The sequence below is a fragment of the Tympanuchus pallidicinctus genome, unplaced genomic scaffold (assembly GCF_026119805.1).
Source record: "Tympanuchus pallidicinctus isolate F22 unplaced genomic scaffold, pur_lepc_1.0 scaffold7, whole genome shotgun sequence".
Taxonomy (NCBI): Eukaryota; Metazoa; Chordata; class Aves; order Galliformes; family Phasianidae; genus Tympanuchus; species Tympanuchus pallidicinctus.
In genome coordinates this window covers 13261435-13287344 of record NW_026294791.1, presented here as the reverse complement: position 1 = coordinate 13287344, position 25910 = coordinate 13261435, and the positions used below count along the sequence as shown (strand labels likewise).

At 38.2% G+C, this 25910-nt stretch overlaps 2 protein-coding genes across 4 annotated transcripts; one reads left to right on the top strand and one right to left on the bottom strand.

Moving 5' to 3' along the window:
- Nucleotides 1–118: 118 nt before the first annotated feature.
- On the top strand, nucleotides 119–18942 carry CTBS (chitobiase). Of its 3 annotated transcripts, none has more exons than XM_052666024.1 (8): nucleotides 119–276; nucleotides 513–651; nucleotides 1680–1888; nucleotides 2506–2677; nucleotides 3541–3638; nucleotides 4382–4543; nucleotides 5524–5709; nucleotides 16473–18942. In XM_052666024.1, the coding sequence occupies exons 1-7, from the start codon at nucleotides 148–150 to the stop codon at nucleotides 5707–5709; spliced, it is 1095 nt and encodes a 364-aa protein (XP_052521984.1). In that variant the 5' UTR covers nucleotides 119–147; the 3' UTR covers nucleotides 16473–18942. The 3 variants fall into 3 exon arrangements, with proteins under 3 accessions (XP_052521984.1, XP_052521982.1, XP_052521983.1); XM_052666022.1 differs by lacking the exon at nucleotides 16473–18942 and adding an exon at nucleotides 12904–14340; XM_052666023.1 differs by lacking the exon at nucleotides 16473–18942 and adding an exon at nucleotides 7633–9689.
- SPATA1 (spermatogenesis associated 1) lies at nucleotides 7303–25823 on the bottom strand. Its single transcript, XM_052666027.1, has 13 exons — nucleotides 25108–25823; nucleotides 24140–24246; nucleotides 19057–19174; nucleotides 16287–16340; nucleotides 15874–16198; nucleotides 15531–15779; nucleotides 13922–14063; nucleotides 13710–13770; nucleotides 12651–12765; nucleotides 11804–11929; nucleotides 9712–9881; nucleotides 8487–8585; nucleotides 7303–7726 (listed from the first exon to the last, which is right to left on the bottom strand). The coding sequence occupies exons 1-13, from the start codon at nucleotides 25213–25215 to the stop codon at nucleotides 7622–7624; spliced, it is 1779 nt and encodes a 592-aa protein (XP_052521987.1). The 5' UTR covers nucleotides 25216–25823; the 3' UTR covers nucleotides 7303–7621.
- Nucleotides 25824–25910: the final 87 nt, after the last annotated feature.

Genomic DNA, 25910 nt, shown 5'->3' with positions numbered 1-25910 from the left:
ACTGCTCTTTAAAAGCACCTCAATGGAGATTATCATTTCCTCCTGCACGCGTGCCGCCCCAATCAGAACCCTCCAGCCCGGACCCGGCCCGGCCCTGCGGGGAGGAGCTGCAAGCCCGCGGAAGCGGAGCGAGCAGCGGGATGTGACATGGCGTGCCGGGGGGGTGCGGGGCTGCTGTTGCTGCTGGGCCTCCTGCAGCTGCTGAGCTGCGCAGCTGCGTGTCCCTGCCAGGACCCGCGGCTCTGCCAGCCCATCGCGGGCACCGGCGGCTTCGAGGTGCGCGTCCCGGTGCTGCTGGAGCTGATCCTGCGGGCCGGCTGGCGGGGGGGAGTGGTGGCAATGCGGGGTGACCTTGGCTGTCCGGGGCGAGCCTGGTGTTTGGGGCTCTGGTGGTGGCCGTGAGCAGCCCTGGGCACCACAGCTCTTGGCTCCCTGCGCTGGTCCAGCAAAAAGTCGTGCTTTGCAACGGAGAAGGGTTTAGAATTGATGAGATGGCCTCTTACCACCTCTAGGTCTTTGTGTTCGATGTGGGGAAAGAAGCCTGGAAATCCTATGACTGGTCAAAAATTACAACCGTGGCGGCTTTCGGGAAATACGATCCAGAGCTCCTGTGCTTTGCTCATTCCAAAGGCGCCAGGGTAGTACTGAAAGGTGGGCTGCTTCATCCAAGTGTGGGTATTTGTAAGTTGTCAGGAGCATAACGTACGTAGCACTGTAATACTGTGACATTTCACATTTGCTGCTATGCAAGGTATTAAAGATCAGTGAGGAGTTTAATTACTAAGAGGATAGTGCACTCAGGGTTCTCTTACCTTGACATTTTGCATGTGCTGGAATGCAGGGTATTAAAATTAACCTCGTTTTATGCCACAGTAACAACAAAACCATTCCAGTGACATCATCTCTAACAGAGAGCATCACAGCAGTAGGAGAGCAGGAAAGAAGAGAGGAGGAAAACCTGTAGAAGAGAAATACTCGGGTCTGTCTTCTATATATCGTGTGCAATACCCAGAAGACAGGGTAAAGACAGTGGTTGCAAGTTATATTTAGCATTTTTAGCATTTTTCAATCAATCGTGTGTTACAAGTGTGAGTTTGAAAACATGAATACTCAGGAAGTGCGTGTACAAAAGCTCATTAGAAAGGCAAAGTTCATCATGTCAGTCTGCACGTGTGTGCCATAATCAAGTCTAGGATCTGTCAAGGCAAAAACAGGATCAAAGATGACAGTGTGGAAAAGGAGTTAAATGTAAATGCATGTGCATCAAAGCAAAAAAAGGCAGTTCTTCTGGCTCTCTGGAAATACAGGAAATCAATTGACTTCAAGAAAGGAAATTTACAGTGGCTGAGAGTAGTAGGCCGAAGGAAGGAGATGATTGAAATTGTGGAAAAAAAATCCAAAAGGAACTTGGTTTTAAACACATCTGTCTTAAAGAAATTAGGTAATCTCTCCTGGTGTGGGTTCTCAAAATTATACTTAAAAAAAATAAATTAAGCCTTTTCTATTATCCAGGAATGGCACAAGGATGAAATAGATGTCAGTATACTTGTGGGGATTTTTACACAGTATACTTGTGGGGATTTTTATTTTCTGGCTGTGTCAGTTAGCTGAGTAAAGACAAATCTTTTCTCCATACTGTGATACAAATACATGTTGACTCTTGGAGCCCTCCTGCCCAGGTGATGTACCTCTTAAGGAAATCGTTGACCCGGCTAAAAGAGCAGTGTGGATATCCCAGCAGGTGGACCTTGCCAAAAAACAATATATGGATGGAATTAATATAGATATAGAGCAAGAAGTTAATGAAACCTCTCCTGAGTATTATGCATTAACAGAGCTTGTTAAAGAAACTACAGATGCTTTTCACAAAGAAATTCCAGGATCACAGGTAATGAAAATGTACCTTTTGCAAACATTAAGCTTAACTTAATGAAATACAAGGAGTTTTAACAACACTGCATGTGAATATGAAAAGACATGCAGAGCTAATGTGTGATATTATCATCAGTGGTTAATTATGGATATTAGATATGATATTCTGTCATAAGAATCACCTCTTTGACCTATCTGAATTTAAATGGAAGAAGGGTTTATCTGAGATTTGTAGGTACAATGCTATTGTCAATGACTGAGATGCCAGTTAGTATGGCCTAATGAATCCTTTTAAAGTAGGGCCTTCTAGTGAAAAAACAGTAAACTGATTCCTAAATTTTTTATGATTTTGACATTATATTTTAATTTCTTTGGTTCTTGAAAATTAAGTGGTAAATTGTGGAAAAACAGGAAAACAGCATGTCTTGAATTCACAAATAATGACAGTCTCTGATTATTATCTAAAGTTTGCTTTGTCAGCTGAGCAGCTTCTCCTACACTTTATTGGTATCACTGTGTGCTGAACGCTGTGCAACGTTTGGGAAATGCTGTCTTTAAAAGTTACAGCTCTTTGTAATCAGAAAACGACTGCCAAAGTGCCATGCATGATACTAACATGTGATCTTCCTTGAGGTAACATTTGACGTGGCCTGGTCTCCTGCATGCATCGATAAGAGGTGCTACAACTACACTGGGATTGCAGCTGCCTGTGATTTCTTATTTGTGATGTCTTACGATGAGCAGAGCCAGATCTGGACCGACTGTATTGCAAAAGCCAATGCTCCTTACCTTCAGACTTTAGTTGGTGAGGACAGGACTTGTCCAGAAATTTAAATATTTGTATATTCACAATGTGAATGGTTAGAAAAGATTGCCTCTTCTTAGAAATATTTTTTGGTTGTACTGAGGTTTTCTAGTAGCCTTAAATACATGTTGTCCTGCTGGGAAAATACCATCTCAGATCCCTCTAACACTGAGGATAGACCTTTAGCAGTTGCGTTCTCACTTGTAAAATCATCATCTTGCATTTGTGGCTGCGGAAGAACACTTCTAGCATGACAAAAGGCAGCCAAATCAATGGTGTCTGCCTGGGCTTGCAAAGAACCTGCAGCATTTGTCTCATCCTTGCAGTGCAGATTCCTTTGAAGTTTAAGAAATGATTCCTTTGGCAACAGTGTGGATTTATTTTCTGCTGGTGCAACTGTTCATGCACATACACAGTGAGCTGGATTACAGAACAGATAGAATTGTTTAAAAATGAGGATAAAAGAGAAGCAATGATTTTAAATTGGAATCAGTTCTCTGATCTGGCTCCCCACACAGTCCCATAACGAACTGTCAGCACAGGCGAGCTGAGAGACAAATGAGAATCATCAATCTGATCAATCCAGGGCTGTCTGGATTTTGTTGTTGTTGTTGTTTTGTGCTAAGAAATACCTAGAGAGGATAGCGTGAATTACTGTGAATGTGTTAATGCTTATCAGCTCTGCTGAGAAGACTGCTACTGGCAACTGGAAGAGTTTGAACAGAGCCAATTTGGGACTGTGCTGGTAGGAATTACACCTTAGTTTCTGTCCAGGGATCATGCAAGTCCTGTGCTAACTATGGCTATAAGTCAGTTCGGAAAATGCATTAATGCATTTTAATTTTTCCTTCCATCAAAACTAGGGTATGAAGAGTACATTACTATGGGCATTGATCCTAAGAAGCTTGTGATGGGTGTCCCCTGGTATGGCTATGATTATGTGTGCCTAAACCTATCCGAGGTAAGATTAAATGTATAACTGCAAATGAATAATACTTTTTTTTTTTTTTTTTACTTTTTTTTTTTTTTTTTTTTTTTCTTTTCTTCTAAGGAAGAAACCAGCTAGATACTAGTAATCCTGTTTTTGGATTAGGAAATACTGTGGTCTGATGGCTTATAGCATAATGCTGTGACTTGAGACCTTTCCTTGCCCTGTTTGCTTAGCAGTTATCATCCTTATTGGTAACCTGAACCCTGTAATACCCAAGCAACATGTTTGACTGACTAAAGAGCTATAGATGCTATCTGTATGAGATGAGATGGTATCCAAAGTAGTCTCTGCAATGCTTGTATCTGCCTTTTCAACACAGTGATTAAGCTTCCTGCTTAATTAGCTGCAACAAACAACAGTAAACCTGTAGCTGTTGCAGTAGAGCAGCATATGGATAAATCATGGAATCTCAAACTACACTGTACTTAAGAAAAAAATGTAAGAGTGAATTAGAATTGGAAGGGAAATAGATAAGACAGTTGTGTAAGGTGAATGAGAACCAACCAATCCTGTAACGCTATGGTTTAAACAAAATGCAACTGTTTTAATTTACTCCTGTCTGGAAACAACATGACTAGCACAGATACTTGAAGATCTAGGAGTTTTGTACTCCCAGAGCCTTTTGTGACTTTGTTCTTGTCTGTACTGCTGTTTTGGAGTTCAATAACACTGTAATGTGAAACTCCAGCCTTCTGCTTTTTCTTTTCCTTCAGGATCATGTTTGTTCCCTTTCTAAAGTACCATTCCGTGGTGCCCCTTGCAGTGATGCTGCAGGGCATCAGGTGCCGTATGGAACGATAATGAAGCAGGTGAACAGTTCTATTTCAGGAGCACTATGGGATGAGGTACAAAACTCTCCATTTTATGAATACAAGGTATGTGTCTCTTCATAAAACACCACACGTTGTGAACTACTTGTTTGTGAGCCATAGTTCTTTGACTATAAAATTTTCAGGGTTGGACATTTGTGTTTTCTAGTCTCTCTTTTTTCCCCCCATGTAGTAGATGACTGGATTTCTATCTCCTCTGTTTCTAGTCTGAAAAGAGGATGTGGTGACTGAGATTACAGGAGTAATGAAGGTTTTCACTGCTCCACAGCTATTCTTGAGAGAAAAAGTATCATGTCAAAAAGGGTATTTTGTTCAAAAGAAATCCTTTAGCTTGAATCTTCACTGTTACAGATTTGTGATGTTGAGGACCAATTTAAACCAAAAGAGATTCTAGGATGCTCTTAAGTTTTTCTAAACTAGTGGTTTGGGTGTTCGTTTCTGCATTTGATTTCTACATAGAACTACTAAAAGGGTCCACCAATGATTGTACTGAACATGAACACCACTGTTGGTTTCTTTGGGCAGAATTTTCATTGCAGGTTATATAAGATCAGAAGGCGTTAAGCAGTGACCAGGTAAAGACCACATAACTTTCCTAAGAGTTTTACAACTACCTCTAAAACCATTTATTGCTGGAAAAAAGGGACATAGTTTCTAACTAAATTTACCTGCTAGTTTAGATAGCATGTCTGAGATCATAGCTATAGTTAACAAGAAACATTAGAGATTAGTTAGGTCTTTTCCTCTAACTTCAATTAAAATGCATCACTTTTTTATAACTTAAATTCTCTATGTAAAATTATAGTCAAGTATTTGACTTAATTTTTTTAAATTGTCCTGTGTGAGAAACAACCATAAATCAGGAAAGTGTTGTAATATAAATACACATAGCTTGTATATCCAACTGTATAATTGTACTTTTCACTGTATTGAATAGAAAGTATAATAAAACTCAATTAACTTTAATATATCATATTTATATAGGTGAGTGTATACTGACATTATCTGTTTGCATGTTTTTTTAGGATTCTCTTGGTCACTTTCACCAAGTATGGTATGATGACCCTCACAGCATCTCTCTAAAAGCAGCATATGTGAAGAATCGAGGCCTAAGGGGCATTGGCATGTGGAATGGAAACAGTCTTGACTATTCCAGGGATGCTATAGCAGAAAAACAAACTGAAGCAATGTGGCAAGCCCTGACACCATAAGTAAGTACATGAAATCGTGAACTACTTGATTTAGGATTATGAAAATTGGTCATTTCTGATGATGCATATAGCATGACAGATTTTGACTTTTTATAAATACACCATGATTGCAATCAAAACTTTGAGAACTACTGAAATTCATCTTGCTACTTCGTATGTAAAACTGTATTTTCATTCTTTGTAAAGTTCCAAGGTTGCTTTACCTGTGCACTTTAAAAGACTTCTCGTCTTTTTCATTTTTCAAAACAATAGTAAGCTACCTAAAGCTCAAACCTAGCGTGTATCTGGTGACAAGACCAAGTGAATTTACAGGGCCCATATAACAATGGTCCAGTAAAAGGCTGCCTGGTGCAGCAGGTAATCAGCCTATGGTCACATAGTTGCAGACTCAGCTTTCTGACTTCCCAGCCCAACTTGCATTTCAGCAAAGTCATTCCTGAGTATGGCTCAACACAGATTACTGATAGGCAGATTGCTGCTTAGGTGCAGCTTGGTGAAACTTGTGCTTAGAGAGAAAATCTTTCATACATCAAAGGAATTATGTAACATGAAATAATTGCCCTTAAAGTTTTTATCATTCTTCTTCTTAGAAAAGAGCGTTCAGTAAACACAAGTTTCACCATATCTGTGTATCATGTAAACTCTTTAGTTTCAAAAGCCAAAAATCTTGGACTTTATCTTGAAGAGATAGCATTATTATTGAAAGGACTGGGATGGTGTTTTCTACCACTTCAAACTTTTCTACTTCCTCAAAACTAGAAGTCAGCTTATTTAATGAACTGCATACATCTTTCATATTTTTCCACACACTACAAGATCCACTCAGTTGTCTTTACTTTGTTTTTATGTGGTGTTTCCCCTGAGATAGAAGGGGATTGTATTTTCATTCTAGTTAGTTAATATTTTTCATATAATAATAATAAAATAATTGTGTACCTTGTTCAAGTAACAGCAGTCATGGAGAGATTGTCTACTGTCCACAGGATTTTTTTATTAAATAAAACACGGCCTTCTAAGATTGATAAATGCTGTTGTCTGTTTATGCATGACTTGTTTCACACCTTACAGCCACACAGCTTCTCTGCTTCCCAGAAGTGTCTCCTAACCAAAGTACAACCATGCTCTGCTTGAGTGACTCTACTAATTAAATTTGAATTAGACACACGGAGCTGGCTTCGCCATTTTAATATTAATACTTTAGCACTAAAATCTTCATGAAATCCTTTATTGAAAAAGAACTCAAAGGAAAGCAGACTGTACAGTACTTTAAGTAGCACCAAGATCGTAATTATAACTTATTGAAGACAAAGCTTGCGTCTTCCACTAATTACAGAATAAGGCTAATGTTTATGCAGCTTTCCTTTGAGAGAGGAAATAAAACCACCTAGATATGAAAGAACCAAAAGATTTTGTTCATACTTAATAATGTAGCAATAATACATTGATATTTTATAGACAATTATACACATAATGACTAAAATACACTTCAGTAAATAGCTAAGGAAAGATTACTTCTGCTCTACTTCTGTGTAAGATGTATGTTAATCATGTATCAAAAAATTAAATGTGTGCCCCAAAATCTGAACAGAAGACTTTAGATTTTAGGTTTATTTACTTAGTAGGTATGAAGGATCATCAGCATACTGATGTGACGTCACGATTCACCGATTTACATTTTAAAAATAGTTTTGTTTTAGACACATGACTAGGTTAAAAATGTAGATTCATGTAGCTGATAAACCTTTCAGTAATGAGATTGAAAAAGAGGTGAGTTGCAGTACATTAGCAGGCTAGTGTACAAATTCCACATCACTTGCATTGCTGATGCCTTTTTACAAGAGAAATTTAAGAGCGTACAAAAAGCAACACAGATGTTCTGAGCTTCCATATACATTACTGTTGAGTCATGCTCTTAAATTCCAGATTTCCCAGACTGGAGAATTAAAGCTGAATGAATCTTCTTCTGTGTTAGTTCTGCTCTCAGTGCTCGTAAATCTGCTATTGCCTGCTTTCTCATCTGCAGAAGAACCAGACATTTAAGGAATTGTAATTTAAAGTAGCTTTTGGAATTGGTGTGTTTGTATAGCTAAGACTGACTGACTTTCATGCGGGACGGCTGAATACAGGATACATCCTTTATCTTTAAAATCTTACACGTCTAATTAGATAGACAGCTTTGTTTTAGCACTTGGCCGTGGTGTCTTTCTTTAACCATGGAATTCATTGCTTTTTCTACTCCTTGTAATACAATGAAGGAAGCATATCCACCCTAGATTACACAGTGCCACAGACAATCTCTGTGATGCAGAGCACTGAGATTTCAAGCGTTCAACACTGGACTGCTATCCAATATGAAGGGCTCTACCATCATCTTCCTTTCTAAGGGAGCCATAGGCAGCACTGATATGGAATAAAGCAGTTGACAACAGCTTGCATTTTCCTGGAAAATCATTCTGCCTTTTTTTTTTCTTTATACCTCACCTAGTATGTTTCTTCAATTACTTCTTATGAAAGAGATTGCAACATAGTACCTTGAAAGTGTAAGTAAGAGCTTTAATGCCAAACTTCCAAAAATACATCTACTAACCTCATGCTCTGAAGTAATTTGGCTCAAGTGCTAAGTTATGATAACTAATACCATAAGAATAAGAATACAATAAGAACTTGAAAATACCAACTGTTTAACAAATATTTAGATCTTCTAATGTTTGAGAAGATTTTAATAGGTAGTAACATTTTGACTGCTTTAATTAAAAAGTAAAACAAAGGCAGAGTACCTTAATTTCTATTACGAGTTTCATTTTTGTATCATCCAGCTTCCTTTTCAGTTGATCAAGTTCATGCTGCACTGTAGTAATCTGGATGATTCTGTTATTCTACATGAAAAAACAAAACAAAACAAAACAAAACCCAAAAACTTTAATGTAGTTCAGCATTAAGGCTTCTCTTCATTCCCTGAGTGCTACTTCACCCCTCAGAAACAATCCTCTGGACTCTTTCCAGTTCTACTCTCTTCCATCCTTCCGTGCTTCAACGCATGCTTGCTTGTCCAGGTCTGGAAGCAGTCTGCTTGCCAACAGAGGGCGGCTCTCCTCAGCAGCCAGTGGCCTTCCTCCCTTCTCCCTCTCATTTCTCAGATCAGAACTCCTCAGTAACAGCATACTGTTTTGCAGTTTAAGTTGTGCATATTTTATATATAAAGGCTCCTTGTGCACAGCCCAAGAGCCTGAGAACTCTGACTCTCCAAAAAGGAGTCAGCATACTTAGACAGAGCTTGTAATAAAAATGTAGTATAAAAACTTCATATTTTTATGTTTTAGATATTTATGTTAATGTACATTTATATACATTGTACAATCATAGATTATCTCCCACTTTTCAGTCAAGCATAAGATACTCCATGTACTTCCTACAGTTCATATATTTTCCTAGTCCAGACTCAGATTTGCAAATATTCTTGCTTCTATGATGCATTTATGAAATTAGCAGCTGTGACTATTGAGATGCACGTTTACCGTTTCGGGTTTTGTTGTTTTTTTTTTGTAATTCTTCTATGAATTTCCCCTATTTCGACATCAGCAGCACAACACAAACCTCACAGCTGCTCAACAGTCTAAGTGTAACCATTTCAAAAACTTCAGAGATGTCTCTTCTTCAAGCATAATTACAATTCATTACCTCTTCCCGTGAAATTTTGGATTATAAGAGCAATGCAGAACTGAACAACTCAAAGATCGCACTGAACAAAAGGATATTCTGTCATGAGACAGTGCTGTACAAACACAAAGCAGAAAGACTCAAAAGCTCAGATTCAAGCCTTCAGCCTTTTCAACAAGAACAGGATGGAGTAACTTCATAGTGGCCACACCCCAGGTTACTGAGGAATATTTGACTGTTATAGCTAGTTTAGAAGTCACTGGTTGATGATGAATTTGTTACTTTCATTTATATTTTATACAAGAAAGAGGTTTTGTCAAAAGATTAAATAATTTAAGTACATACCTTCATGTTTGTTGCATTGTTTGGTTGTTTTCGGCAATATCTGGCTTCTAATTGCAAGAGTAATTTCTGGTGGCAAAGGTCTAAATCTTGTCCCAGTTTGCTTAAAACATCCTCCAGTGAAACCGTAGCTTTCTTAGCCTCAAAGTATTTCTTCTTCCATTTTTCACGATCTACATAGGAATATATAATATTGTTTGGTTTTGTTAATCTTATTTTAAGGTCTACTGAAGACTGTAATGACAAACTGATCTCACAGGACTCAGTTGGCCAATGCAGATATTAAAAAATAGCAGTAAGTTTATTTTAAAAAGAAAGCAATTTGTGAAAATCTTTGTTAAAATTACATTCACTAAAAATGCATTAGAATTTTTCACACAGTGACTTGCAACATGAAGCTCTGTCTCTTAAGGTATATCAAAAGGTCAAAAACCCAGAATTCTGTTCAGCCTGGCAATTTTGCAGATTTCAGCTGTGCAAGCCCTCCATACCTGTTAAGATTGGGATACCTGCCACAGTCTGAAGTCCACAGCATCACTGTAGCAGCATTAAAGACTTTATGCAGAATTTGAGCTCTGCAGGGTCAGAGATTTTGAACAAAAGTCCCAGGGTTATGGAAAACAGTTATTTACCTTAAAATTTAACTATGATTTCTTGAGCTGTGTTACATGTTAGCAGCAGCTGGCTTATAGCAGTGTTGCAATCTGATGGCTACATACATCTGCTATTTTGCAGTGTGTGAAATTTATTTTAAGGCATATTTAGGAAAGCAGGATAACTGCTTCATTAGACTGTTCATTAGAAACAGTCTTCATTAGAGACAACAGTCTCTACTTCAACAACTGAAGACTACAACAGTCTTCATTAGAGACAATTAGAGACTTCATTCAACTGTTCATTAGAAACTTACCAGAAAAAAAGTTCCACTGTTCAAACACTATATAGTATGTAACCAAAAATGACTGTCAGCATGGCAATCTTAGGATGAAATTAAATACAGACTGCATTGCTGTTCCTAAAGAACATACTCATCCCTTTGTACCTTGTGAAAAAATACGAATGCACTCTCTTCTGAAACTGCATAGGCCTGATAAAAATAATTTGGAGGTACTAATGCTTCTTAAAGAACCTGAGAAGCTGCTGAAATCCTTGTGAAATAATCTTAAATTTACCTAACTGGGTAGTGTTTTTTAAGAGAATGCAGGAACCATTTAGGACAATCTCAGCAACGTAAATTGAACTTGCCTTGCAGACTCATGCTACTGCAGATTCTCTCCTTCCAGTGACCAAGTTTTCTTTTTCAAACTACAGCTTCACCGTGCTGTAGAATGCAGCATGGCCATGCCCTCAAAGGACAACTGGAAAAAATGGCACGTCTTTTCCCTTTGACAAAGCTACATATCAGTTAGATAACAGTTGATATTCCTTGTGATTCAGCTGCATTTAAGTACAAAGAGTACTCTAGAAACATCACAGTAATTAAACCGAATCTCTGCATAACTGGAATGTGACTTCAGGAAAGCAGCTTAAGTATAAACTTCAAAATAATTTTATTAAGAAAATTTAGGTGAGATTTCAATGAAATAATTACCTATGTTAAAAAAAAAACAAGATTAGTCAGACTTGCCATGATAGGCTTATTAATTCAGCATGCCATATGCTGAATACATTAGATAGCAGGGGAAAAAGAAAAAAGAAAAGAAAGCATTAATCTTGCAATTAGAACAGAAGGGCTATCAACATGCCAAAACCTTGGCAAGCATCAGCTAAAGGGAGTTTTAGAGTGCAGTTTTGGGATCTGACATACAACAGCCAGCAGTAGCTCTTGGGAGCTGTATGTACCCAGGACACAACTTGATTTATAAAAGCCACAGTATTTTCAGATTTATAGGACTGCCACAGAAGTGCTTGAGAAGGCATTTCAGCCTTTCTACCATACTATTTCTTCTAATGAGCCTTCTCATTATCAGAGCTCTTGCTTAGCCAGCTGTGCTTTCTGTAATTAAACTCACTGACAGAGAATTTGACTAACATTTCCACATAGGTTTCAGCATTTCTCTATTATTCCAAATTCCAAAATAAATTAAAAGTGTACCATGATATCTCTTCAGTTTATTTTGTTCCAGTAGTGTTTTCACTTTTTTGACCAGCTCTTCTCTGTTTTTTTCCATGAGCCTTCTGTCTTTCTTCATTTGTTCCAATTGTTCTACCATCTTGTTTTCTAAAGATATTACAATTATATTTAGCAATCATCCGGATACTGCAAGGAGGAAAGATCAATCAAGATTTTTATAATTCACCCCTCATATATCATGCCAAAAACTTTGCTAGAATAGGCAGTAGAAAATCTTTTATTTTAATAAACCATCTAAATTTTGGAAATGGCTGTCACATTAGAAGAAACTGAGAAGTCCAGCATGCATTCAGGCATTTATATACATGCAAACAGTACAAATCCTGTTAAATGCCTGTGGAACATATTGGAATAATTACTTTCAAAAACTATTTAGATGCATATGCATTGAAAACTCCTGACAGATAAGGATAAAAAAACCTCTTGAGGACTACTTCCTGCTTAAAATATTTCTGATAAAATCTGTAGCAAAATCTTGCCTTAAACGATAGATGGCAAATAGGTAAGATAATATCTCAGACTTTAACTAGCGTGCAACTATAGGTCAATCACGAACATTTTTGATGTATTTCTCCTATAATCCAACTGAGGATCATCAGCAAGTGACCATCTTTGCTACATTCTAATGTAAACCAACAGTATTTTACCCAGTCTCCCTCCTTATCTCCGCCATTTTCCAAACACAAAATTTGTAACAATCTGATGAGTAAATATATGCACAAATTCTTTCAAAAGGTAAGTATTTCCATCTTCATTAACCAACCTTGATTACATGGTAACTCCCCAGAAATTTCTTGGAAGCACATACTTTCTGCCTGAACTGTTGGAACTTGAGCTGGGCTTACAGAAATTGCCAGAAGAGGTAGACTAGGAGAAGCATATTCTTTTGGACAAGTAGGATCATTTTGCTTGTTGTCATTTGCCTAGTGAGTCAAAAGACAAGTACATGATTTACAATCCAGAATAGTACATTAAACATACATTCTGAGAGTGGTCTGAGTGATTGTGACGGATTAATGGATCCTGAATACGATCTCTTTTTTATTCTGTGTTACCTGTAGGAGTGATTACTAAATTCCCAACAGATGGACATCTGCCAACAGAATCAGAACAGTCAACACTGAAACTGCAGAGGAAAACACAAGGTCCAAGTTGTACACTATTGCTAAATATTCTTGTCCACGTCCACCAGATGCTGACATACCCATATGATACCAGAAATAACTGGCTTTAAAACTATGCTCATTGGGTAACAAAAGCTGGACTGCCCATTTCTAAACTAGAACTTATAATAGCTCACAGGTGACAAAATAATAGTGAAGATATTAGGCTGTATGACTGCAGACTGTGTCTTCCTAAATATGTCTTTATTCTGATGCTATGACAATTCCATGCATATGCTTTAAATAATTTTGTATTTTTAATGAAATGTTTTGCTTGAGATAAAACTAATATTTATCCCATTGGAAATAACTAAATTATAGAAAATGCCATTGATAAAGTCAATACAATGTCACTATCAAGAAATTGTAAATAATAATAATAATTAATAAATTGGCTAATATTAATAAGATTGAGGTGGTTACTATATAAATAGATTATAACCAAAGGTATCACTTCCCATGATTTCATTATTTAGAAATATAGTTGATTTTCCTTAGCAAATCTCCGAAGTAGCACTGAGTGAATTAACTTTACTCAGTTACTGTAAAATCTACGTCAAACATTTCATATTTCTAATGAAATTAGAAATATTGAATATTTCTAAATATGAAATTACTCGTCTTATAAAATTACCCTTTTTCTAGGTGGAGGATTATGCTTACTGCTCCACATTACAAAGAACATTCTAATTTGAAAAACAAACCTCACCATCCAGGTTTTCACCAAGAACAGTTACAGACTTGCTAGTTCTGTGTGGCAGCAACCTAAAGATAAAATTGAAGAATTATGTAATAATTAATGGAATGATGTGGGGTTTATTTTCCATTTTCTTTCACTTATTTGAAGCTGGTAAAATAAGCTTCTAGTCATGAATTGATGGTATTCACTGTTTTGTCAGAATCATTATTTACTAACCTTTGGTTTTTGTGTATGTATTCTGTGGTTTGGTCTTCCAGTGTTCTAAGAATTCCAGAATGCTGTGTTCTGTCTCCTCTTAGTTTGCCATCTTTTTGGTGATCATTATTTTCCACTTTTGTAATTAGCCTGCTGTTCAGTTCTGTGACAGGATAGTGATAACCAAAACATATAGATTACAATCATAAACTTCAAGCACTTTTGACCATAAGTCAGTTCAATACATAAGATTATCTCTGGGGTAAATCATGTTTTTGTGATTTAGGAAATAAATAAATGAAAAAAACACTTGTTTTAACAATTTGTATCTATCTCATTCTGGTAAATAGTAGAGAAACATTACAGCAGATAAAGAAATAATTTAAATTACATTTCCTACTACTTTCTGCCTTTCAGAGACTGAAATTCTCTGACAAACTGGTAAAGAAAGCCAGCAAAACATTCTGCATTTGAATGTTATCAGCTTTAAGTTGTATACAGTAAATCTTTCAGAAGAAAACTGCTGACAGACTTTACCTACACTTTATGCAACAAAATCCCACATCCTTCATCATTCAAAACAAAGTTATGGAAAACTTTTGTGTATATATGTAAATACACATATATATGTATTCTGCATTGACAGGCTTCAAACTTCAGTTGACATGATAATGGAGGGACAACGCTATTATTTATGGATTATGAATAGAAACTGAAAAGCCTTTTCTAACACACTCTTCAGACATGTCTCAAAGAACACAATATAAATTTTTTTTTGTTTTCTTACTCAAAATACTATTTATCAAGAATAATTTTAAATGAGATCAGTAAAGTGCCCATAACTATGACAAAATTGAATATAATCTCCTTTAATAATTCCTTATTAAAAATTTGCAACAAAAGAAGGTTCACCTTTTCATATTAACTGTAAAATTATACACAAATATTAAGATTTGTCTTTCAAAATTATTTCTTAATAATTTATTTTATCATTTTGATGCTAATTTAATAGTGGTCACTCAAATCCAATTTGAATGCTTTGGTCACTTCTTCATTTGTAATTACTAGAAATTTAGGACCATTAAGAACATCAAATAACAGTTTAAAGACAATTTCCCTCAATATCCTAAGGCACCCCATTTTATAGAAAATAGTCAATAGATGTCTCTCAGACATTTTCTATCTGGGAGCAGAACTGCTACCCAGTTTATGTGAGCTTTAAATCCCTCCATACTCTTGTACTGTCTTCACTATAGTCTGTTCAAAGAGTTCTCTTTAAAACTGCCACTGTTCACTAATATTAAATAACAGTAAATCCACATGACATAGGAGAGAGGGTAGAATGCCGTTTCCCTTCAGTAGCAACATAGCCATGGATAACAATGAAAGATGAAGTGAATGAATTGCTTTCCATTGTTTCCTGATAACAATTTTTTTTTTCATTTAAAATTGCTTTTGAATTACAGGATCATTACCTTCTTTGAAAGATAATATTATTTTTAAAATTAGAGTACTGCTCTGACAGCAATATTCCAACTTATGCTGTACCAACTGATGTTTTTAAATTTAGCTTTGCTCTGCCAATTTTCTAGAAAGCTTGGTTTAGCAACAAGATGACAGTGAACCGTACCCTTTGGATATGTCATGTGATTTTGATGTGTTTGGTTATTTTGGTCTTGTTCATCACTGTGGTTTACATGAAGAGTAAGAGCAGTTCCTTTGGCTTTGTCATTCCACTTAGGAGCAGGAGGCTCTTTTGGATCCCAGCTGAGATGGCTATGCTGGGAGTTCTTTTGTCCTATACAGCTTTTTCCAGTCCCTTGATCTACAGGATTTAAAAGACTTGCTGTGAAGAGAGATCCCTTGGATCCAATTTGATCTACAAAATAATTGATATAGAAAAGAGAAATATTATTTCATGGTAAATGTTAACTATAATAGTTCTTTTTCTTCACTGCACTGGTTAAACATACCTTTCACTCTGAACTGTGCCTGTGTTTCTGTAATCATGTTGTGGTCTTGCTCATGACTCATATGCAATATGGGAAGAGATTCCTTCTCAGACCATGCTGCAGGACTGTACACTTTCTGATTTTCTAGCTGATGACTGCTCTGTGTGTTTTCTAAAAATTGTTTGCTTTCAGTTTTCTGTTGGGGAAGGTTAGGAAGTCTTGATCCATGACCATACCTATTAGTTTCTGCATTAAAGTGATGTTTTTGTTGTGTTGATGATGATAATGGATAAACATCTTCAAAATAGTCCACTTGAGGTAATAAATATAATTCAGGATACAGTGCCTAAAATATGCAGTATATTAACCAGACATAAAAGAAGAAATGTGCAAAGCTTTTGAAAATGATATCTTAAATGCCATAAAATACATACATAAGGGGGAGCAAATGACTTCAGTTTCAGCTCTGCTTCTTGCTTTGCTTTCACCTGGAAGATAAAAAACAGAAGATAACTGATAAAATACTTCTCTTACCAATAATGTTGTGCATTTAATAATTAGTGTTGTTAATTTGTATTCTATTTTCTGTCTTTACATACTACGTTTTTCTTCCGCAACAGCCTGATGGAGAGAAGAAACACAGAATGCTACTCCCTTTTTTCTGACATGGCACTAAAACTATTCTGTGTTTCAAAATTTAAATCAGACACACAAGTATACATGTATGTGTTTCTGCTGTGGTTCAAAGGACTCAACCCAACAGTGACAGCAGTAGAAAGTCCGTCTTTACTAGAAGTTGCTTCAAGTCAACTCTGAATAGAAATGCCAAGTCTAACATAAATGTCTCTATTCACCTCATACAACAATGCAGCATATTTGGTGGCTATAGAAAAAAAAAAAATTATAATTCTCCTATGTCTTATAGTATTTATTGCCTTGCTATTCTTTGTGTGATGTATGTTTTCAGATTTCAACAGCTGTTATAAAATAAATAAATCAAAGATAATCAATATAAACTGGAAAGACCATTAGAAAACACCATTAGAAAAAAAATAAAAATTCTGAGCTTGCAATTAAGCAATGAAATAACAAAACTGAATTAGACAAGGGGCCAAATTCGGTTCTCAAAAATGGCCACGCAATGAGACACAAACTACATAAAAGGAAGAACAAATTAAAATAGTTTTGTCTGGAGTTCATTTTTCATTTAAAGACCTACACTTGCAAGCAGAATACAACTCAGTACTGTTTACATTGTAATCGTTGTGAAATGGAACACTGAGAAAATAAACAAACTCAATAAATATTTGATCATGGAGAGGTAATTCAATTAGGTTACCATGACCCTAACAATAAATAAACTAGTTATTTGGTTCATTGTTAGTTTTTTGGTTCATTGTTTTACCCTCTGTTACAAAGCAAATATAAAGCAATGCTAAATTATATCTTTAATTCATTGCTAAAAACCTTTACTTGTACCTACTAATATATTTAATTGTCTATTAAAAGCAAAATATGTTATTAAATCCCTTGTCATTCTCAAGGGAGCTGGAAAATTTCTCCATTTACCTCAGATCTAACAGTGAGGAAGAAAATATACCATCTCAGTTGCTATCATCCAGTTAAAAATATCTGAAATGTTTGAAGGTTTATGCATATTTTCAGATTTAGGTTGCACCACAGTCCTGAAGCTCCTGTTCAAGCCTTTCCACCTACTTTTTACACATTACTTGTTATTTATTTTGGATTTCTATATGGGTAATTTTAGTGACATTGACTATAAATGAAATCAAGACCAACTTTCTGCCCTGTAATTAATTTCCAAATCCATTTCCAAGCAGGTGAAAAAAGTCTTTAATATCTATATACATGTATCCATATATATATCTGTCTACATACATAAGTATATAGGTTTTTTGTGTGTTAATCAAATGCACTTTCAGTCAATCTGATTTTCAAGTTTATTTACTTTAGCTATAGTTTGTAGCATAGCTAAATATAGAGAAAATCAGAGTGAGGAACAATTATGATTCAGAGACAGTTTTTTGATTGCAGAAGCCTCCTCAAGCTGTATTAGTGGACTGATTCAAGGACATTAAACGTACCTTCAGAGAAGCTTTCATTCAGAGACTGATCTTTAAAGGCTATTGGACAGGTTGCAGGTTCCTCCCTTTTAAGGAATTCTGACTTACTCAACTCTGTTGCAAATTCTTCAAATGCCATACTCCTAACCATGTACTGGCAATAACGACCTTGGGGGTATGTTTTTTATTCAGCTAGAATAGTTACATTTAACCTATTGTCTTAGCATCTTCCACTGGATTGCAACTAATTACATTTGATGATTTAAAGGATAACATTCCTGTCCACCTGTGTGTTTGTATTTGGGGAAACAGACAAGAGCTCATTCTTGAACGCATCTAAAAACGAATGGTGACAGAGCACCTAACGTTACCTAGTGGGTAGCATCCCTGCCCAAGGCAGTGGGGTTGGAAATGGATGATGATTAAAGTCCCTTCCAACCCAAGTTGTTCTACAAGGGCTGCTCCAAAAGTAGTGCCTCCTGTTTTACTACATTGGCCCACAATGTCAGAGGTGGATGTTGGTGGGATGGCAGTAGAGGTTGAACCTTCTCACCAACATCCCATTAAATTCTGTTGCCATACGACAGATGGCAGCAGAGGGGCAGTCTGTCAGAATGGCGTCTGACATGGAAGTACGGATGAAGCAAAGGTGTGTCAATGAACTGCTCTAAAAGGAGCAATGGCACCCACTAACATTCATTGATGCTTGCTGAATGTTTATGGAGACCAAACAGTGAATGTGAGCACAGAGAAGTGGTGGGAGGTGCATTTCAGCAACGTGAAAGACAAGCCATGTTTTGGACAGCTCATACGCATTTCATATCATGAAATGAAAAGTGTCTGTCAATCAACTCATCTACACAGTTGGCTAATGGTGGTGACTACATTGAAAAATAGTACTGTGTGTAGCTGAGAATTTGTTCTATCAAATAATGTTATTATTCTCTTTGTGTATGTTGTATTTTCCATGAAAATAAACAGGAGGCATTACTTTTGAAGTAACCTACATATGATTCTGTGATATTTTCTAAACGACAGGGACTAAATCCATAGTTTACATTATAAAGAAGAAGTTCATTAAAGGAAAAAAATATATATGTATATATATAAATGAACTTACCACTGCAAGCTTTTTCCCAATGCATTTTAAAAATTGGAATTTGTCTGCAACTGCAACTCCACCCAGGTACTCTCCAAGCTTCTCCCGTAGCATTCTTAATGTAGTGTGAGGAGACACCCTAGAATGTAGTTATTCATTAATACATCTGTAAGATCAAACAATGATGGCTAGCTAGTAAGAGGGGAAAGATAATGATATTTAAATATTGGTTTGCATGGAAAGAATGAACAAAAAAGGGAACTGTTTTCTGAAACAGTACCTTATTACTTATAGGTAGAGATGTTTGGTGTGGTAGAAATCAGTACTTTGTATCATGTTATGGTAGACTGTATTACAAAGGCTGTCATAACATCAGCTAGCAATATTCATACTTAAGGAATCCCATATGAAGCGAGTATATGAGAGTGTCTGAAATTTGAAAAAGATTCCTTTAGGAATCCTTTAGGAATGAATAACAAAAGCATTGGAAACTACAGTCATACATTTCCATTTGGGTGGACTGTCGGACATCCACATTTAAACACTAAGGACAACAGGATAATTCATCACTTTAAGTGCCAAGCACATTCCTTTGGTTTTCTCTTCTCCAACACTAATTTATAGTAGGGTGTGTGTATATGTACACGCAAATGTATTTTAAATCAAAACCAAACACTGTATTGTAAACATTTCTATCATAGTTTCAGGATGAGAGAGCTTATGCAAACACAAATTAGATAATTTAATCTACTACAGGAAATTATGCAAATATCAAAGTAATGAACTCAGTACCAAAATCATCATATTACAGAATCATATCTTCAGCCTGGGTTGAAAAGGACCTCAAAGATCATCTAGTTTCAACCCCCCTGCCATTGGCAGGGTTGCCAGGCACTACTAGACCAGGCTGCCCAGAGCCACATCCAGCCTGGCCTTGAATGCCTCCAGGGATGGGGCATGCACAGCAACCTGTTCCAGTGCGTCATCACTGCATGACAAACTTCCTCCAAATATCTATTCTAAACTTCCCCTATCTTTGTTTGAAACTATTCCCCCTTGTTCTATCACTACCACTGTCTTTCCCCCTCCCTTTTACATGTTCCCTTCAAGTACTGGAAGACCACAATGAGGTCTTCCCAGGGCCTTCTCTTCTCCAAGCTAAACAATCCCAGTTCCCTCAACTTTTCTTTAGAGGTGCACCAGCCCTCTGATCATCTTAGTGGTCCTCCTCTAGACTTGTCCCAAGAGCTCTGCATCTTTTTTGTGGTGGGGGCCTCAGGCCTGGATGCAGTACTCCAGATGAGGCCTCACAAGAGCCAAATAGAGGGGGAAAATCACCTCCCTCTTCCTGCTGGCCACCTCTTTTTTAATGCAGCCCAGAACACAGTTGGCCTTCCGGGCTGCAAATGCACACTGCTGGCTCATGTCCAGCGTCTCGTCCATCAGGACACCCAAGTCCTTCTCTGCAGGACTGCTCTCAAGGAAACCTTCCCACAGTTTATATAAATACCTTCGGATTGCCCTGGTCCAAGTACAGCACCTTGCACTTGGCCTCGCTGAACCTCATTAGGTTCTCATGGGCCCACTTCCTCGCCTGTCCAGCTCCCTCTGAATGGCTTCCCTTCCCTCCAGAGTATCAACCACAGTGCTCAGCTTGGTGTCATCTGCAAACTTGCTGAGGGTGCATTCAATTGCAATAATAAATATGCACCTCCACAGATTGAAACCAAATGTGCAAGAGTCACAAAAAAGCTCTGCATCACAACATGAGCAGTTCTAATTGCTTCTATGTTGCCATATAAAACAAACCAGGGAACAAAATCAGGCCTGAGACTGTTAATCATCCATGCTGCTGAAGTGTTAGTACATTACCTAGCAGCATTTCATACCTACCAGGGTTTTGGGCCAGGCCAGCTGTCACTCTTCAAGAGATGCTCAGATATAGCTTGGGGTACGGGACATACCGTTCTCAGTAAACAGTATGGACAAGGACATACCAACCCTTCATCTTGGGCAGATCTTCAGCACTGACCCAGCGAAGTTGCACTCTATGCCTTCATTTCACATCCATTGTATGTAAAACACCCCCAGTTGCACTCAATAAAAACTGTGTTTCAGTGAGCTACAGTGTTTCCTACATGTTATTTCACACATGGGACTCAAACGACCCTCCTCAGGATTATAATTCTGCCTTGGAGCACAGGAGCTCAGGACACCCAGGGCCAAGCAGTCTGCAGAGTGGACACATCTAGGCCATCCTACTTTGTCCCTGAACATTTAGCTTCTGCTTATTTCTTTGCTATCCACTTTTTGCCCACATCTGATGCAGATTTTGGCCCTAATGTCATTTATTTCAAGTGTATAAAGAAATATGTGAAAGATGAAAACATAATTCAACACACACCCTGCCAGGGCCGTATGTGAGAAGAGAGATGATCTGTAATTCAAATATGTCTCCTCTAACCTTTTCTCAAACTGATTTCTCAAAGAAGATATGTCCTTTGAACTATCTGCTGAAATCCAAAAATTGCAAACTCTTTTAGAGGCAATTCTAAAATTGTGCATCCTTCACTGATAATGCCCTTTCAAACGAGCAGAGAAATCTAAATCTAAGGTATGTATGAACAGCAAGGAAAACAGTCAAGTAACTATGATAATGTATCACAGAAGAAAAGGAATACACAACAGAAATTAATTGAAAAATGTTTGCTAGTGCAGCTGCTATGAACATATAATGATGTATTTCTTACTTGCTGCCACTGGCTAACAGAAGCCTAGTCACACTGAGTCATTTCCTTCAAAGTGTTCCTTTAAAAATGATGCAAACTAGAGTTTACTGCAGCAATCTCATCTAGAAATAACAAAAGTATTGGTTCTGTGGTGAGGAATGAGGAATAAATAAAAAATCATGTATGCTGAGAAATCAAGTTCATGGGAACAAGAACCCTGAGCTGCAGATGATTATACACTTAATATTTTCCTCTAATTTCATGATTAATGGAAGTGGCCTGTACTTACATCTGGCAGTCCTTTGTTGAGCTGACACACACAGTAATAGGATCACCAAACTGGATGGGCAGAGCTATCAGCACGATTTGCACAGGCAGGGCTGCTGTTCCCTCTCCCAGGTTAAACTAGAGAAGGTTCTTAACATATTTTATGTTTTTAAAGACAGTGATAAGCTGGTCCAGTGTTAGTTACTGCTAGAGTCTATGTCCTGCAGCATTGTATTGCACCACTGAATAATTAATAATTAATTACTTTACACTCTTTAGTATGCAACAAATACCTAGACATATCACCAAACTGCAGAATGGCTTGGGTTGGAAAGGACCTCAAAGACTATCTGGTTCCAATTTCTGCCACAGCAGGGTCACTCCCACTAGATGAAGCTGTCCAGGGCCCCATCCAGCCTGGTCTTTAACACCTCCAGGGATGGGGCATCCACAGCTTCTCCAGGCAGCCTGCTCAGTGCCTCATCACCTTCACTGTGAAGAAGTACTCATTAATACCTAATTTAAATCTACCCTTTTTTAGTTAAAATTGTCATCCCTTGTCCAGTCACTACAAGGCCTTGTAAAAAGTTTCTCCCCCTCCCTCTTACAAGCCCCATTCATTGCTGAAAGGCTGTAATAATAATTCCCTGCAGTCTTCTCCTCTACTAGGCTGAACAAGCCCAGATCACTTAGCTTGTCTTCATATGAAAGGAGCTCCAGCCAGGAGAGGATATCCAGATCATCTCCTCTCTGGACCTGCTCTAATAGATCCATGTTTCTCTCGTGTTACAAACTCATTGAAATCAATTAGAATCCTAATTTAAGTTGTTGCTTCAGAACTGAGCCTTAATGAAATAAACTTACTCCAGAGTATGCAGGGCAGACACGTGAAATGATTTACCACTCCTTCTATGTATTTTGCACCTCTACTGCAGATTTGTTCATTAGAGTGGATATGTGCACTTACTTTATTTGGTTTTGAGCAGAATTTCAACAAAAGAAGCTGCAAGAATGAATACATTCTGCTCTAAATGCTCACACCTGGCTGCTGCCAATTTTTTCAGTTACATAATATATTGTCTTCAGGGGACAATACAAGCTTAAATTTAAACGAGTTGAAACCTGCAAATCCAGCTAAGTTGACAGATTTTGCACATGAACAGAGGAGATGCATGTAAAAGCTCCATTCCAACACAAACCTTTACATTATCTGACTTTCTCTGCAACTTCTTCCTATGGCAAACACACACAGATTTTGTGAGCAAAGTGTTTAGGAGCACAGACCAAACTGTCAAAGGATTCTTCCACAAAGTCCTCTGAGAGCTATCTGAGAGCACACACTGTGGGCAGCCTTTTAGAAATATTACAGAAGGAAGAAGATATGCAGATGGTTTCTCAGGCTCTAATGCATCCCTTTTAGGTATGTGGCTTAATCTTTTTCTTTAGATGAAGAGGGCTCAGTGACAGGCTTTCCCACCTCCACTGAGCCACTCCATCTCAAAGCTGGTACACCATGGAAAAGAATTTAAGATTTTAATAGTCAAACTCCAGAAGCATAAGACTGTGATTTTACAACAGAAAATATTCTGCAGCAATACTAGCACTGCTCTGAAAGTACATTTCAATGGTTTAAATCAAGGGCTGCATTGGCCTGGTACAGTGCAAACAGAACCAGAATGAGAGGTAATAGCTCTTAATTGTGCTGGGGAGTTTCAGGTTGGATATTAGGAAAAATTTCTTCTCTGAAAGAGGGGCGAGGTGTTACACCAGGATGCCCAGGGAGGTAGTAGAGTCACTGTCTTTGGAGGTTCAAGAAACTGAGGGACGTGGTTATTGGGCATGGAGGGGATGGGCGGGTGGTTGGACTTGGTAAACTCAGTGGTCTTTTCCAACCTTAATGATTCTATGAAATAGACACAGGCATCACTTATTCTCCAGAGATGAGTAGAGAACAAGCCTCTTCTAACAGGCATAATTATACTTGGCGCTTAACCCTAACGCTTACAGAGCAACAGCTAGACAACAAAGACCAGATGACTGCAAGACAAGAGAGAGGACCAACCAAGTTTTATAGGTGTTATCACATTTGGGAGTAAGAGTGTGCTCACCTTATAAACCCAGCTGAGATGAATTTGCTGGCAAGAGCCACAGAAACTGTATTCAGCTTGAAGTTCCACACTTCCTCTGGGACAAAAAAAACATGGAGCTCCACCAGCTAAACAAATCAAATAATTGTTAAGATGGTCTTAACAGTAAATATATATTATAATTCTCTTCTTATTAACTCTGTTTTGCTGGACTTTCAGTTTTGGAGGGAGGAATGGTTTATTTAATGTCCTACAGACCCAAGCAAGGCTATATCTGCAGTGATGACCCAACAGATTAAAACAGCAATGAGCAGAACAGTCTGTGACTGCCAGGTGATGGCACAGAAATAACTCACATCAGAACAAGTGGAAATGAGAAAACAAGAGAGAAATGAGAGATACAGCTCCTGTTGTATGTCACTATGACAGTGATGGATACAACCTAACAAAAAGCATATGGCATGAGTACAAGAATACTTCAGCTAAAATCAAGCTTTCATTCATTTCATGAAAAGTGAAAAGCCATAAAATCTTGATCCAAACTCAATAGAAAGTGTCAGAAGAAAACTTTTTTTTTTTTCCCTGGTAGTTATTAATAGCACTAATCGCTCTGGAGCACAGAAGGGCTCTTGGTAATGCTTGCAATGCTCTGAGCAGTGTTCACCCACAGTGCCTTCAGACCTGCAGTCCTGGTGTGGACCTCCTGGCCTGTGTCCTGGTACTTTCAGAGAACATCAAATGGTGCAGGCAAGGATGAGACACACTTCTGAAAATCATTCCCAATTTCTACTCCAGACACCGTGCAAATAAGCTAAATTAAGTATTTATTCAATTGTTCAGTTACTAAATAAAAACTTGGAAAGGCACGTTCTTCCTCTCAGGTTTCCCAGAGGCAGCGTAGTCTCACTTGTAATACATACATACATACATACATTTATTCTTTTTATGAAATCTAAAAAAACTCTATGGAAAAGTCCAAAACCACTCACCTGGGATGTCTGAGGCCTCATTTGGCCAAATGACATACATGCTGCTAGCTGTGCCTGACTACAGTGGGTGCCAGATGGGCTTCTTAATTTTCCTTCTGATTGAAACATTCTTTAAAATTGAGTTTCATGACAATCTGTCGCCAAAGAGGTTACTTTATTTTCCTTTCCCACTTATGAGATGCACGTATCTGTCTCTGTGCCACAGCGTGGCCCCTGCTCACCACGCACACACTGCCCACACCTCCAACACAGCCCGTCACCTGGCACCCACTTGGCCCCGCCGCCCTCACACTGCCCGCGGCACTTCCTCCTGGCATCTCCCTAGGTGACTTCCTACACAATTGTTCTGTGTGCCCAAACACACAGACGGGACTCCAGCAGGGCCGGGACTGATCTCTGACCAAGGGCCAACGCAGCGAGCCGAAGCCCAGCCACTTGCACGCAGCACATTCCACGTCGTACTGTCCAAACACAGCACGCCATGGAAACCTGGCTGTCACGAAAAACCCGGTTTGTCCCTAACGTTAATACCACAGACCATCCCATCACTTCTCCGCAGCGGCTGCCGCCCGAGGACATATCACAGCTCCCCCGGCACTCCCTGCACACACACACTTGCTGCCGCTCCGTGCCCTCGTGTCACCAGCCCAGGCGGGCTGCACTGCCGGTGGGCGACGGCCACGACCCGCTGCAGCTGGAACACAGCCCCAGCGCTGGCTCTGCGGCTCAGCTCTCCCCAGCAGGGGCTTCGGCCGCTCAACGCGGCCAGCACCCTCCCGCACGGCGCTCCCCCGCCCCCGCCC

Bases quoted from the DNA above. Each gene is read 5' to 3' on its own strand.
- CTBS (XM_052666024.1), top strand. From the start codon at position 148: ATGGCGTGCCGGGGGGGTGCGGGGCTGCTGTTGCTGCTGGGCCTCCTG. The intron at 277-512 runs GTGCGCGTCCCG...TACCACCTCTAG, and splicing joins CGGGCACCGGCGGCTTCGAG to GTCTTTGTGTTCGATGTGGG. The intron at 4,544-5,523 runs GTATGTGTCTCT...ATGTTTTTTTAG, and splicing joins CTCCATTTTATGAATACAAG to GATTCTCTTGGTCACTTTCA.
- SPATA1 (XM_052666027.1), bottom strand. From the start codon at position 25,215: ATGTTTCAATCAGAAGGAAAATTAAGAAGCCCATCTGGCACCCACTGT. The intron at 19,175-24,139 runs GTGAGCACACTC...ACTACATTCTAG, and splicing joins ATCTCAGCTGGGTTTATAAG to GGTGTCTCCTCACACTACAT. The intron at 11,930-12,650 runs GTATGTGCTTCC...TAATATCTTTAG, and splicing joins TCCAACAGTTCAGGCAGAAA to AAAACAAGATGGTAGAACAA.